This window comes from Cyprinus carpio, chromosome B17, assembly GCF_018340385.1.
Source record: "Cyprinus carpio isolate SPL01 chromosome B17, ASM1834038v1, whole genome shotgun sequence".
NCBI lineage: Eukaryota > Metazoa > Chordata > Actinopteri > Cypriniformes > Cyprinidae > Cyprinus > Cyprinus carpio.
Genome location: NC_056613.1, coordinates 6902861 through 6918444, shown reverse-complemented (window position 1 = coordinate 6918444; position 15584 = coordinate 6902861). Strand labels below are relative to the sequence as shown.

Genomic DNA, 15584 nt, shown 5'->3' with positions numbered 1-15584 from the left:
TCAAAACTTCAAACCCTCGCTCAGAGTTTGCAGGTGGCCAAATATTAAAATTACATGGATTTAAATGTCCTTGGATCACGCTGTAAAGTGAAGCGTCGCTAGGCCGTTGGTGCTCTCTGCAGGTGTTTGTTATAATATATAATAAACTTAAGTTGGTTATGTTCATATATGTTCATATTTTATCAGGGTTGTTCAATAAAACCATGTAATTACTTGGTTTTGATACTATATTTGAACAAACTATTATTGCCTCATTGTTAGTTTATATATAAATAGTCATACTAAAGCCTGTTTTTCACTTAGGTCTATTTGTATTACTAAAAAATATGAGATTACTCAATTGCCCAAATAATTAGTAGATTACTTGATTACCAAAATAATCATTAGTTACAGCCCTAGATTAGTTAAAAAAATCAAAATACAACTGCATTGTTTTGATTTGTGTGATTAAAAGACAAATATTTTGTCTTTTGATTTTTTTTTTTTTTAAATAGTATAAAAATATTGTCTCATTCTAGTGAACCAAGTATCTGTATATCTTGTGAGCTAAGTGTATTGTCACCCACCCTAGTGTTGATAAGTGGTGATATAGCTCATAATTTCCCAAGTGTATGATACAGCTTTCATTTTTCAGGTCAATCATATTCATGAAAAAAAAAAATCAGTTTGAATAAGGAAAGCGATAACTTTGCCATAATATCCTTTCAAATGTTAAAGTTGCCACAGTCATTGTATGATTTTGTGCCGCACTTTATTTGTGCCTTTTTGTTTTATTTGTTTATTAAAATTTGAAAGATAATAACAATATTGTTTGATGTGAGATCTCTGATTTTAGTCCTTGAAAACCAAAAAAGTAGTGCTAATTTTTGCTGTCAAAGTACCTTAATTTAACTTTAAATTTTCCTTACTAACCATGATTTCCAAATCTCCAAATTCTAGATGCTTTAGAAATTGTAGATGTTATTTCAATATAATATATATATACTGTTATAGTATATATTAAAATTGTTACATTGTTTTATTTTTATATTTTCAGTTTTCTTTTTAATATTTTAGTCTAAATTAGTTTTTCTACTGATGGGTGTGATGGAAAAATAACAAACTCTTTTCTATCCCAAGTGCATCCAGAGCGTCCCAAGACCCACTGTGAGCAGCACAGAGACAGTCTTCGTAGAGGAGATGGTGATGTTCCTCTGATAGGAGCCTTCATCCCTCAGTGTGATGAGGAGGGTCAGTACAGGCCCCAGCAGTGCCAAGGGTCCACAGGTCACTGCTGGTGTGTGGACAGTAGAGGACAGGAGAGAGCGGGAACCAGAACTCCACCTGGAGCCCCAACAATAAACTGTGATGAGCCAGGTAAGAAAGTTTAAATTTTTCTGTTTAAATTTTGTCATTATTTTAGTGCAAGTTTTAGAGTTTTTCATAAGTGTATTTATCATTTTTATAACTTTTTTAAAAATATATCTATTAATTTAAATTTATTTATTTTTAAGTTTTAGCAATTTTAGTACTTCAACTCAAATTTATTTAATTTCTGTAAGTGGGCAGGGCAACATTTAAAAGAGTTTTAAATTTACATTTTCATTTAATATTTGGTTTTATTTTAGTTAGGGGAGGTTGAATGTCATCAGTAACTCCAGAAACATTAATTTTATCAAAAACTCTGTAGCTTTATTGAAGTAACTTTATGGCTGAGATTTTTGTACTGAGGGGTGTGATGGGAGAATAACAAACTCTTTTCTATCCCAAGTGCATCCAGAGCGTCCCAAGACCCACTGTGAGCAGCACAGAGACAGTCTTCAGAGCGGAAATGGTGGTGTTCGTCCTATAGGAGCCTTCATCCCTCAGTGTGATGAGGAGGGTCAGTACAGGCCCCAGCAGTGCCACGGATCCACAGGTCACTGCTGGTGTGTGGACAGTAGAGGACAGGAGAGAGCGGGAACCAAAACTCCACCTGGAGCCCCAGCAATAAACTGTGATGAGCCAGGTAAGAAATAGTCTACAGCAGAGGTGTCCAAAAGTTTTACTATGAAGGGCCAAAAATCTAATTGAAAGTATATTTTGCATTTTACTAACTATATTATTATAAAATAGATTTTTTTTTTATCATTGTAATTTTTTTCTTTAATTAAATGCAAAAAATGCAACAAACCATGTAAAAAAATAGAAATAAAGATATGCTTACATTGGATGTTTTCTGCTATTTTTCCACCTTCTTGTGGACCAACTTTGGCCTGTGGGCCCTTGTTTGGGCATCTCTGGTCTACAGGAACTTCTGTTTTTGTCACAGTCCTCTCTCTCCAAGTCATTTAAATAATATTTCTATTTATTTTTTATTAATTAATTGTCATGGGATCTGTTGCAATTACTCATTTTTTGTTTGGGATGGACTACCGTTAAGAAGTTTGAGATGAATACGATTTTTTTGAAAGAAGTCTTATGTGCTTACCAAGGCTGCATTTATTTGAGCAAAAATACAGTAAAAACCATAATATTGTGAAATATTATAACAATTTAGGATTACTGTTTTAAAAAAAATGAAAATGTTATTTACTCATGTGATGACAAAGCTGAATCATTACTCCAGTCTTCAGTGTCACATGATCCTTCAGAAATCATTCTAGCATGCTGAGTTTATGCTCAGGAAACATTTCTTATTATTATCAGTGTTGAAAACAATTGTGCTGCTTAATATTTTTACTGAAACTGGATTATATGTTGAATAGAAAGTTCAAAAGAACAGCATTTATTTCAAAATATTTGTTCTTGTAACAATGTAAATTTCTTTACTGTCACTTTTGATTGATTTCATGCATCTTTGCTCAATAAAATTATTAATTTCTTAAAAAAATAAAATCCTCAGTACAAATTCGACAGTTATTTGGGAAAACAGGCCCTTACACTTTTTAAAGAGGATAGCATAAAAATGTGAAGAGATACATCTTTATTGTTGTAGAAACACATCATTAATAACCACCAACAACACCCAACAACGACATCATCCGCTGCTGGCTGAAGGTTTCCTGCTCGTTCTTTCTCATTTCAGCACGTAGAGTTATTCAATTTAGATTAAACTCAAATCTGACTCCATTTAATGATCTAATCTGACTCCATTTTAGTATGACCTCGAATTTGGGTTGAAAGGCAAATTGGTTGTTTGTCTATCTCTAATTATTATTATTCTCACATTTGATTATTCTATTTATTCTTTAATATTATTGTACTCGTTCATTCGGGTGCTCATGTCGCTAGCAAGGATACAACGTAATCTACTAGAGTCAATAATTACAGAATAACACCGAATAAAATCAAATGTAACAATTTATTATCAGTCAGGTAAATATGTATTCTGCCAATTACATACCCAATTCAAAGATATCAAATCAATACAAGACATCACATTCTCAAAGATGAATCTAGGAGTGAAAGATGCATACCTGACTTCTAGTGAAATACATAGTATGAAGTGAAGAGACACACACCACACTACGGGCTTTCTGGTTACAGAATCGCCCCGATCCTTTTGCTGCAATCCTTTAAATACCTCAGATCAAGACAAACATCCCCCGAGATGAAGACAGAAACTAACAATTAGAATTTGATTAAGTCAGGTCCCAGACCAGTGTAGTTTACACCTCAAAGTGAACAGAAGGTAATTTACATGGAAGACCCTGGAAAAGGACACTCCCATTACAGTAATCAAAATATCTCTTGACTCTTAGGATCTGTATTATCTTTTAGTCTACTTTTGTAAGGTTGAGACCATTGTACCAGGCACACTGAGACATTTCAAATGATACCAAACATATATAATCACTTGTTGTATACAATTAACATTGCATAGATTTAGAGTGAGTTTCAGGTGAGGGAGAAAGGATGGGGATCATAGTGTGAGGAGGGAGTGTGATGGTGAGGTGTGAAACTGCTAGGCGTGGTGCGTCTCCGATGGCACTGTTACTTATGCAGGAGGGTGTTCAAGAGAGTGTTCAAATGTTAATTATCAGGAAAGTCCTTTGTTCTCTTAGTGAGAAGTCGTCCCTCAGTCCAGACGATCCGACTCCAGCCTTACACATTCCTCTTTGGAAAAAATGTAGGGTTTTAGGGAAGGTCGAGGTTTGTCAAAACCACCTGTGTTTACATGGGCAATATTAACATCTGCAATATTATGATCAAAACAGATAATAACTTTTTTGGAGTTTAGAGTTTGGGTTAACCAAGGGTTGTTCAAAAGAGTGTAATGGAGAAATAACAATCCCTTGTGTATCTTGTGTGCTCCTAGTGCGTCCCAAGACCCACTGTGAGCAGCACAGAGACAGTCTTCGTAGCAGAGATGGCGATGTTCCTCTGATAGGAGCCTTCATCCCTCAGTGTGATGAGGAGGGTCAGTACAGGCCCCAGCAGTGCCACGGGTCCACAGGTCACTGCTGGTGTGTGGACAGTAGAGGACAGGAGAGAGCGGGAACCAGAACTCCACCTGGAGCCCCAGCAATAAACTGTGATGAGCCTGGTAAGAGAACAAAACTTAAAACAATACTAGACTAATATATATTAGCTAGACTTATATATCCATGTGGAGTGGAATTTTGGCCTAATAGGATTTCACTGTGGATGGGACTGCCACTCTAAGCAATCAAATTTACAAATTGTTATTGGTGAATGATAAAACAGCTAATATAGACTTACCTTACAGCCATATATACAGACCAGAATACTATATTAGAATACCACTGTAGCACCAGCTTTCACATTGGGCAACAAATGTTTGAAATGCACCATGCTGTTGTTTGTCAATTATAGGCATTCTAATTTGCTGAGTAGTTTTACATCATGTGTAATCAATCACTCTAATTTATAGCAGAGCTCACAGAGTCCGGTCTGCCCTGTGTTCATCCAGATCATATGAGCAGCAACTTTAGTCCAATGAATGTGTCCTCTTCTCACCATAGTTAGAATGCCTCCTATTTCATCTCACTGTTTTGTAGCCAAAAATGACACAGACCAAGAATGAACAATGCTTTTGAATGGTCATTGGATTATATGAATCAGAAAAAATATAGAAAATACACTAGTATGTAGTTCTTAGTGGATGTCAGAGTTTAAAGATTAGATTATCATTTTATATACTTCTTAATTATATAATTAACATTAACAACAATATTAGATTGTTTATAAATACATTTAATTATATCATTATAAAATCAATTCAGTAGTTTAAAATGTTAAAATATCTTTAAAATATTTTTTTTTCATGCTGGATTAGTCATTAGCAATTTTCATTGTTTACTTGATTAATCTCTTATTGGCTATGGATAAATATCCCCATATTGTGCAGTAATATGTACCTGGTTTCCCCTCTGACACCCAGTGCCTCCCGTCCAGCGTCCAGAGACCGTCTGTGAGCGCTGGAGAGCCAGTCTGATGCAGCAGTATGGAGGCCAGCCGGATTCCCACCATTATCTACCTCAGTGTGACTCTGCCGGGGAGTTCAACCCAGTTCAGTGCTACGGAGACAGCAGCTACTGCTGGTGTGTGGACCAAAACGGAAGGGAGGTACCAGGAACCCGCTCACACGATGCTGTGAAACCTGCCTGTGAGTGTCGCTTGCTGTGAAACCCACAGTTTCCTCATGAAAAAAAAACACTGGTTAAAGGGTTCAATGCTTGGACATTTTTTATTTTATTTTATTTTATTTTCAAGTGTACATTCAGAATAAGGGTGAACAGAATGATTTGTTTTTCCAAGCTAAACTGATCTGCTAACTTTTAGGTATTCCTACTGTGGCCCCTCCCACCATGCATCCTCTGCCACGCCCAGATGTGACCCCACCTCCATCAGGCACGTCCCTGCTCTATGCCCAGGGCCAGCAGATTGGAGTTTTGCCTCTCATCGGCACACAGATGGACAAGCAGAGATCTTCAGTGCTGCTTGCTTTACATGTGGGAATTGCACACTTTTGATTGAAATACTGAAGTCTGCGGCTTTGAGAAAAGTATACTAATTCTCTCCTGTTTACACTCTCAGGGCTCTATAGTGGTCGGCATTGATTATGACTGCAGAGAAAGAAAAGTTTATTGGACGGATCTGGCTGGACGGACAATCAATAGAGCCAGTCTGGAGCCAGGATCAGAACCTGAGATTATCATCAACACAGGTATGTTTTTTTTACAAATTAATATAATATAATATAATATCATATAATATAATATAATATAATATAATATAATCTTTTTCAGCTCTGACGAGTCCAGAGGGTCTTGCTATAGATGTCGCCCGTAGGAGACTGTTTTGGGTGGACAGCACATCAGATAAGATTGAAACGGCGAACCTTGATGGAAGTGACAGGCGTGTTCTGTTTGACACAGACTTAGTAAATCCCAGAGCCATCATCGTACACTCCCCTACAAGGTATGAGCTTCAGATTGCTTAAAGATATCAAACTGTCAGCCATCTTGCCACCCATCCAAAACCAAAACCAGTACCTGAAATAAAAATTATACTACGGGGCCGTTAAATGCTTGAATCTGATTGGCTGACGAACATTCTGAGGTGTGCAATTATTTTCTGGGAAACGCACGGTGAAAGTAGTTCCAGGCAGCTCTCCTGACCGCATTACAGTTCCAAATCACTTCACATAGTAAAAATGTAATAACGGAAATTACAGGACTAACAAAAACAACAACATGACAGACAATTTTCCGAAAGTAAATACACATGACATTTCTCACTAGCGAGGTAATAAAGAGGTGTTGGATGAGATGCGGAAGAAATAATCCTACTCACAATAGCGATTTAAGTACAAAAACCGGACGAATCCCTTTAAATATATCATCTGATCGAGGCCTTGAGGTGTGGTAGCCATAGTATAAGCGATCCGCTTCGCGTTGTGGCCGCATCACCATCTCGGGTGTGTATTATTTTTCTAATAATTCAACAGCCTGTCGTCAATTATTCCTTACGTAATGCATCTCTTTTGAAGCTTTGAAGCTTTTGATTTAATCTGATCAAAGCTGGTCAGTATTTGCTCATGTAAGGGAGTACTACATTGTGTAGCATTTAAGGATAATGTGTATGTGTAGAGGTTGAGTTTCTGATTGTGTACCACAGTATACACAACCTACATTATATTAAATACTATGTAATTATTATAATATTTTATAATAAATAAACAAATACATTTTTTATATATATATATATATATATATATATATTGACCACTTAGCAAAATGTATAGAATAAAAACTGCTCATGTAAATTCAGAATCATATTCTATCTTGTATATTATTTTTGTATATTTTATCAAATTTATTTATATTTTAAAATAATACATACTGAATCATTACAATTTTAAAATGTATTAAACTATAATTTTTTTTATTGTAGTAATATTTAACAAAATTATTTTTTTACTGTGTTTTTGATCAAATTCAGTCTTCATGAGCATATTTCAAAAATATTAACAAATTTATATGAATTATTTTATTTTATATATATAAGCACGCACACACATACACAACTGTATTAAATAATATATAATTTTATAATAAATAAACAAACCAAAATTAATGTGTAATATATTGACCTCTTGGCAAAATGTATAGAAAAAAAACTGCTATATATGTCAGAATCTTTTCTTTATAAAATATATATAAAAAAAATATAATTTTTTCATCATTTTATAATTTATCATATTTATATTTATAAATATGTATACAAATATAAAATAATACATAGTGAATAAATAATTAAATCTGTAAATATAAATTACAAACATATAATTTTATAATACATATATCTAATACATATTAAAAATGTATTTCTATATATTTATGTATATATACATATATGTACATACATATACATTATGAGACCCACCCCAAGCAGGTCTAATTTTATGCATTTTGCCAAGAGGTCAATCTGTGATGTTATATCCTATTTGTATACAGTATAGTTCTATTTTATTTTTTATCTTTTTTTTTTATATAAATAGAAGCTCTAGAGTCTAGAGCATAACATCATATGCTGTTGCCCTTATTCACTACAAGGTCTGAAGTAATGTTCCATGCTTAAGCCTAATGCATCTTAGTTAAGGTTGTGGGTTTGATTCTCGGGCCGACAATACCACGACTGAGGTGCCCTTGAGCAAGGCACCAAACCCCAACTGCTCCCCGGGCACCGCAGCATAAATAGCTGCCCACTGCTCCGGGTGTGTGTTCACGGTGTGTGTGGTCACTGCTGTGTGTGTGCACTTTGGATGGGTTAAATGCAGAGCACGAATTCTGAGTATGGGTCACCATACTTGGCTGTATGTCACGTCACTTTTTTTTTTTATCTCTGCTTAATTAATCCTGCAATTGGCAGCTTTAATGAACCCTAACTTTCCCTCCATCACAATTTCCATGCTTCCTTTACATGAACGCTTCAAAACCTAAAATCTGTTATCATTGTGAAGAGTGTGATTGAGGGGAAGCGAGAGAACAGGGCAAGACACGCAGAGAAGCAAGAGAGCGAGGAAGATAAGATGTGTATGGGAGGCAGAGAAAATAAAAGGCCAAGGCTACAAATTGGCCCAGATGTTGGTGTTGCTTCAGTGTCTGGCCTGGCTCTCGGGTCTCAGGGGAGGCCAGTCAACGTGTGGGCCAGCAACTCCACAAACACAGCCATCTGCAACATCTGGAGCAACTGAACTAGGGTGGAGGACAGGAGATATAACACGAACCTCATGGGCCATGAGAATAGCTGCTAATGTGTGTTTGTTGGTGCTGCGATTTTTGCTAAGTGCTACATTGTTTTTGCCGTCATGCATAAATGTGTGCATACATGAGGCCATCTGTTCCATTAGTCAAGAATTTTGCGAAACAAATATTTAATTATACAAGCAGTTGTGCAAAACCTCACTGTCAGCTGATTTCCTGCACAGCGGAGTTTGTCTTGTAAACATCTTTTACTTCAAATAGCCTGAAATTGTGATTTCATGCTTCTAAATCCTCAGAGAGACAAAAGAAACATAATTTATGGTTATAAATCTTTTTTTTTTTTTCAGCGAGTGATTCAGCTTAGCCAAAGTGAAGGCTAGTTATATTTACCATTTCCTCAGGGACTGAGTTTCTCTCATAGGCCTCGCTTTAAAACATCTTGTTTAAATCAATTCTAAATAGAGCAGAGCGGTTTTATATTTAGGAAAACGTGAATTTCAACACTTGCATGAAATTAAACTCTGTGTCATCTTTCCACCCACGTCAAAAGCCTTATATCTCAGTCTAATGCATCTAATACACACTGCTTGGATTGTCAAAAGTTTGGAAATAATTAAGATTTTGAACAATGTTTTTGAAAGAAGCATTTTATGCTCATCAATGCTTATTTATTTGATGAGAAATATGTGACAATAAAGACTGGATTAATGGCTGCTGAAAATATAGCTTTGCATTTACATTTTAAAATGTAAAATAAAAATAAAATAGTTTATATTTTTCACTATTTTTGATCAAATGCAGTCCTCATGAGCATAACATTAAATTTAAATGAATTATAAAATATTATATTATTTATTTAAATGTTAGATTTATTTATATTTTAAAATAACACATTTTAAATAATTAATAATTTTTCACAGAACACTCTACTGGACTGACTGGAACCGAGAAGCTCCTAAAATCGAAAGCTCCTCTGTGGACGGACAAAACCGAAGAGTCCTGGTACAGGATGGGATTGGACTGCCCAATGCTTTGACCCATGACTCCACCACAGGCCAGGTCTGCTGGGCCGATGCAGGTATGTGCTACACTCAAAGCCCTGACTATGAATTAGCAGTCTTTTGGAGGGGCCCGTTTACAATGTAGGCTAGTTTTTTACTTAGACATAGTATGTTTGGTGAACTTTACAGCTTATTCTGACGCAGTGTATCTGAATCAGACAAAACCAGAATAACAGACCGGCACTCAAAAAGCTCATTAATAACCTTTTTTTTTTTTTTGGGACAGGGACCAAGCGTCTGGAGTGTATATCACCTAACGGGACAGGGAGACGTGTGGTCCACAGTAACCTGAACTACCCCTTCAGCATGGTCGCCTTCACCAATCACTACTATTACACAGACTGGAGGAGGTAAAGCAGCATAGCACATGCATGTACAAAACCATATGACCACCAGAATCATATCTCCCTGCCAGATAGTGTTGTGTTAATGAAAGTTCCTGTATTACACTATTACAGTTTTTGTGTCACACTAGACCTTGTGCTCCATTCACATCCATTTATACACAGTACAAAGAATACAAAATCAGCCACATGATTTGCAGTGGACTAGATAATTTATATTTATACTTTAATAGTTTCTCATGTGTTATTTAAAATGTTTTAAAAACAGAGCCCCAGGAGAGTATTTATATTTGTAGTGAGGTCCAATTAAGGTTACATATGACTCTGCCTTTATCAGTTGAATTGCTATAAAAAAATGTTTTATTTTATATTTTCTTCTGTTGTGTTTCAGGGACGGGGTCATCGCTCTCAATCGAGATAACCAGTCAACAGATGAGCACTTGCCTGATCAGAGGTCTCATTTGTACGGCATTACAGTTGCTCCTCCACACTGTTTATAAGGTACTTTGGCAAAGTATATAACTCTTTTTAGTCTTAACAGCCAGCGCTCCACACAGAGATCTGATCTCATCATCACCAGTCTGTCTGGAATGACATGAAGAAACAGAACCAACTGAGACAGACTAAATCCAGAAGAACTGTGGCAACGTCTCCAAAATTCAATTTCTTCCAAAAGCATTTTAAAAAAATCTTACCAACCCAAAACTTTTGAATGGTATATTAAAGTACTCCATATTTGCCCCCAACAGACTCCTGCTTGTGTAGTTTAGTAAACCTCTTTATGACTTAAAAAATTGCATGAAACAGATTTGAAACAGTGTCTGTATTTGTACAGATACACCTGAAAGCACATCAAGTTTACCATGTAGCAAAACGTGGGTGGCCTCTTTTCAAGCAAATAACAGAATAACATATTCCAGACATGAGCTGTCAGCTACAGGCACTTAAGAGAAAAGTACAAGGCACCTGCTGCCAAATCACTGTAGTTTTAACAGCGGCGATGAAACACTGGTGTCACAATGGTACTTCAAAGCAAGTCAAACAAGATCAGAGTAAGGGTTTGTATATCTGGACTAGCATATGAAAGCAGGCAATTTCCTGGGTAGAAAATTAAATGTTGTCATGTTTGCCCAAACGTGGCTTACTAAGGATTTCCGACAAATTGTGTTATAGGGAGACGCTAATGACAGAGCCAGCGTTACATGGTGCTATTTTGAGCTGTGGGAATCACGACGGAGACGTGGACTCAGAAGAGAGCCAATGGCAGAACCCGCAAGTCTCGACCAACGTCACTGTCAATGCCAAAGTGCAAATTTACAAACACGAAATCTTGAATATTTTCTCAAAATAGTTTTGTAAATTTGTTTTATACCTCATTTTTTCTTTCTACTGTACTTTTGTATGTGACTTTTTGTTAAAAAAAAAACTAACAAATTTAAAAAATACCCTCAGAGTTTAGTTGTGTAATTTGTATGTTTTTAAATACTCTTAAACAGTATTTTTAGGGAAAAGAAGTTAACATTTTTTAAGTGAAATTGCTTGGAATACCAAAAGAGGTATTTTACCAACCGTCATTTTTTTTAATCCTTTTTTTTATCTTTTGTAAGATGTGATATTTATAACAATAAAATGTGATTGACAACTTTAATATGTCTGCTCGCATTATGTTTCAGATTTTCAAATATTTTTGGCTCTGCAGTGATTATTTTCTTACATTTACAGTATGCACAGTTGGAGGTATAAAGCAGAACAGGTTGAATTTCTTGCTCCAGGGTAAAACAAACCCAGCCATAAAACTTTTCTGCGTTGCATTAAAGTTTATTAAGCAACAAAAACATATAGTCCAGTGCAGATTTGGTTAGTGTCTCCACATAAGGCTACAATGAAATTACATTTTGTAATAAATCTGCACTTATTATTATTTTTTATTTATTTACAGGGCAAAGCAAATGAATGATGAAGAAAAAAAACTGTCCAGTTTGGCATTCCCACAAAAATGTCTCAAATTTAAACAAAATACCTGTGGTGTGGCTAATGAAAACAAGCATACTTCACAGAGCATGTCTGCAGCAAGGTCCAGGCAGATGTTTTTATCTGCCCACCTTTCCGAGGCGGTGATCTGTCTTGGGGTCGGCGATGATGGCCTGAACTGCTACGATGGCCTCGTTGATCTTGGTTTGTAACTCTCTGAGCTCCTCGATGTGAAGCAAGCGAAGAACCCTGGCTGCTTCGTTCAGAGTTGCGTCTGAATAGGCAAACAAATTCTTTGTGCTTACAATCCTTTTTTCAATTTATGAACTTGAATGCAGAATATGAACATGATAATGATGCACTAATTGAGAAACATGGAAAAACAGTAGGCAACTATGGAAAACTCCAAAACAGTTTGCAAATACAAACCTACCTCCGGTATCAAATCCTAAAATATGCTTGTCAAGAGCGACTGGTAAACCCTATGAAAGAACAAATAAGTTTGATTTATAATTGAGTTAATAACTGATCACCAAATAAGCATATCTGAAAGGTTTCTGAAAGATCCTGTGACACTGAAGACTGAAAATTCAACTTGGCCATTACAGAAATAATTACATTTTAAAATAAATTACAAAACATTTATTTGAATTTGTAATAATATTTCACAATATTATGTTTTTTATTTATTAAATACCTAACCTCTTTTGCTTGACTGGCCTTTGCAATAGCATCAGGGGTCAGACGGTCCTGTATCAGGATTCTAATGGCCTGTAATGACAAAAAAAAAAACATAAAAAAACCTTTCATTTAAATGCACTGGATTTAGATTTATTTCTCATACTATTGGCACACTGAACCATACTTACTTTAAGCATTACCAAATAGTCATCATGTCGCTGGATTTTGAGTAGATTAGCAAGTCCCAAGACACCAGCCTTAAAATCTGGATTGTTACCTAAAGAGAGAAATCACATTTCAGTCCAACACATAATTTGAAACATTTTTTCTAATGCAAAACTGTTGTCGAACCAACCAATGAACTGCTTTAATTGCTGACAACAAAAAGAAAACCTATGAAAGCCTGTGGCAACAATAAAATTTTTTAAAAGGCTTTAAAAAAAGAATTAAAGACCCTTTTTCTTGAAATTTTACATTTTTATCTCTCAAACTTTTTAGTTTTTTCCTCACTATTCTGAGAAAACTACAATTCGTGGGCAGAGATATAAACTCACAGCTGCAAGAAAAAAGTCAGAATTGTGAGATAAAGTTGCAAATATCTTATTTAATTTTTATTCCGTTAATTGCAAAATGCAAACTCAGAATCTGAAAAAAAAAGAGAACTGTGAGATATAAACTCAGAATTATTAGATGTAAACTAGGAATAGAATTGCAAGTACTGAAAGTCTGAATTATGAAATTAATAGTCGCTATTACTTATTAATTTTTTTTTATCCATGGCGGAAATGTGATTCCATAGAAACCAACTACTTAGACCAAGACTGTAATAAAGAAAAACATCAACAGCAGCCGAGCCCAATATTTTCTGTTCAGTGAACCCTGTCCTCCCTGTGTGTCATCATTCGGTTGACATCTGGAGCGTTCTTCCAGCTGTGGGTCACTGGCTCGGTTCAGCCCACTCATTGTGGGTCGCTGAGAGAGGTGGGTGTGTAATCAGTTCATTCAGACATGCTTGGAAAGCCACTTTAATCAGCCTCCTCCGTCTTATAACAACAGGACTGGAGACTGGAAAGATGGTCGGGGGAGGGCATACTCACTGTCCAGATTAATTAACGGGTCTGCAGACTTTTGAACATCACTGGCCTCTGTTACAGGTTTGCAGTTTCGATATTTCTCCACTGTGGGAGGAAGAATAGCATAAGCGGTCAGTGCAATGCAAAACAAGGGGTCTCAAGTTGTTAAAATTATTTGGTAGGGAATCTAAAAACATCCTGCACTAAGCATTTCTGAGGATAAATGGGATCAAGATTGTGCAATCAAATGTGTGGGACAGCTGCAAGAGTTACATGATGCTGCAAACTTTGCAAATACTGCCATCTAGTGTTATGGGATTGAACATAATTGCTAGATCGCTTACAAAGAAAGGTCTCAGCCATAAAAGGACAGAACAGGCATGTTATAATTAGTGATTGATCAATGCATCAACCAGGTTAATAAGGTGCCCAATAACTGGCCATTGGATAAGTAACAGAAGTGAATTTTTTTTTTTTTTAAGAGCAAATAGTGTGTAAGTGTTCATTTAATTTTCTTATCATTACACTACCGTTCAAAAGTTTAGGTTTAGTAAGAATTTTTGAATGCTTTTGAAATAAGTTCTTATGCTCACCCGAGACTCTAAAAACTGAATTAATTAATGTTTTTCTATTTGAATATATTTTACAATGTATTTTATTTCTGTGATGAAAAAGTTTCATTTTCATTTAACGACTAATGCCATTCTGATTTGGTGAACGAGAAACATTTCTTATTACCATCAACGATAAAAACAGTGGTTTGGTATTTTTAAGAAGTTTTGATGAATAGGGAGTTCAAAAGATTAGTCTTTATTGGATACAGAAATCACTTTTGAGCTAATGTATAGTGCATATGAGCCAGCTTGCTATAAGAAGAACTATAGTGTTGTATAACCACTGGTTATACTCTCAAATAAATAATAATACTCATACCATTGTCTCCATACTCAAAACGAACAGCAAGACCCAGCAGCCAGTCAACAGTCTCCTGTCTTTGCTGAGCGCTGAATGGACAGTTCACATCCTGAAGGTACTGCAAACATACATGTATTTATATATTATGACAAAGGACATGATAAACTTGAGGGTATTTATTTTTTAGGCATACAAATAGACATCAGACATATACATATGAAGATAAATCTGGCTCACCTTTTCAAAATATTTAGGCCAGTCCGAGCTGGGAATATTCCTGAGATTTCCTCGGTCTTCAATTTTGTAGTGTCTGATTTTTTGATCTTCCAGCCAAACTATGACATTTCTGAATTCAGTTTCATCTGGGTACAGTAAAGAGCGCATACGATATTGAATCATACATTTTACATACGAGTTAAGCCCTTATTTCCATCACTTGATAGCAACACAGCACTATAGCATTATAACAGACTAAATGCCCGATGATACAGACTATTTCAGACTGTCAGTTCAAACCTAATTTAGTGAGATGCTTAACGTTACTCATTAATATCGTGAATGCACGTTATCAATATTAGGAGCATGAGGTGGCAACACGTCATTCACATTCCTACCTTTACAGTCAAATCCAGTTGGGTTGTGATATTCCAAAGCTGTAAGCTTTCTACGAAACATCCCTTTCAGCTGCAAAACCTATTTAAAGAACTAACAGATGTATGATTTTGCTTGGAAAGCCACAGCCTGCTACAGCCTTCAAATGGCAAGGGGATACCGGAAGTAGAATATTCTATGTTCGGGTTTTCAAAATAAAGGTCCGTGTTTGTGACTGGCCCTGTCCCAAATGGC

General features: G+C 35.7%; 2 protein-coding genes across 18 annotated transcripts in view; one reads left to right on the top strand and one right to left on the bottom strand.

Moving 5' to 3' along the window:
- Nucleotides 1–11746, top strand: part of nid2a (nidogen 2a (osteonidogen)) — a 65436-nt gene extending 53690 nt beyond the window's left edge. For 13 of the 17 annotated variants that reach the window (XM_042741927.1, XM_042741926.1, XM_042741934.1 and 10 more), the window contains 11 exons: nucleotides 1120–1356; nucleotides 1751–1987; nucleotides 4280–4507; nucleotides 5366–5590; nucleotides 5767–5936; nucleotides 6022–6151; nucleotides 6234–6405; nucleotides 9614–9771; nucleotides 9981–10104; nucleotides 10490–10599; nucleotides 11272–11746. In XM_042741927.1, the coding sequence (XP_042597861.1) occupies nucleotides 1120–1356; nucleotides 1751–1987; nucleotides 4280–4507; nucleotides 5366–5590; nucleotides 5767–5936; nucleotides 6022–6151; nucleotides 6234–6405; nucleotides 9614–9771; nucleotides 9981–10104; nucleotides 10490–10598 (1790 nt within the window). In that variant the 3' untranslated portion in view covers nucleotide 10599; nucleotides 11272–11746. The remainder of the gene's footprint in view (nucleotides 1–1119; nucleotides 1357–1750; nucleotides 1988–4279; nucleotides 4508–5365; nucleotides 5591–5766; nucleotides 5937–6021; nucleotides 6152–6233; nucleotides 6406–9613; nucleotides 9772–9980; nucleotides 10105–10489; nucleotides 10600–11271) is intronic. The other 4 variants (XM_042741924.1, XM_042741919.1, XM_042741933.1 and 1 more) reach the window with 3 other exon arrangements.
- Nucleotides 11747–11900: 154 nt separating this feature from the next.
- Nucleotides 11901–15560, bottom strand: LOC109106887 (RNA transcription, translation and transport factor protein). The gene is made up of 8 exons (XM_019120152.2): nucleotides 15353–15560; nucleotides 14976–15100; nucleotides 14757–14856; nucleotides 13848–13928; nucleotides 12939–13027; nucleotides 12772–12840; nucleotides 12503–12551; nucleotides 11901–12343 (listed from the first exon to the last, which is right to left on the bottom strand). The coding sequence occupies exons 1-8, from the start codon at nucleotides 15411–15413 to the stop codon at nucleotides 12189–12191; spliced, it is 729 nt and encodes a 242-aa protein (XP_018975697.1). The 5' UTR covers nucleotides 15414–15560; the 3' UTR covers nucleotides 11901–12188.
- Between the last annotated feature and the right edge of the window lie 24 nt (nucleotides 15561–15584).

What these genes read in the sequence shown, in the direction of transcription:
- LOC109106887 (XM_019120152.2), bottom strand. Translation starts at nt 15,413, where the DNA reads ATGTTTCGTAGAAAGCTTACAGCTTTGGAATATCACAACCCAACTGGA. An exon ending in AACTGGATTTGACTGTAAAG is followed by an intron (nt 15,101 to 15,352) that starts GTAGGAATGTGA and finishes TACTGTACCCAG; the next exon opens with ATGAAACTGAATTCAGAAAT. An exon ending in ACTATTTGGTAATGCTTAAA is followed by an intron (nt 12,841 to 12,938) that starts GTAAGTATGGTT and finishes TTGTCATTACAG; the next exon opens with GCCATTAGAATCCTGATACA.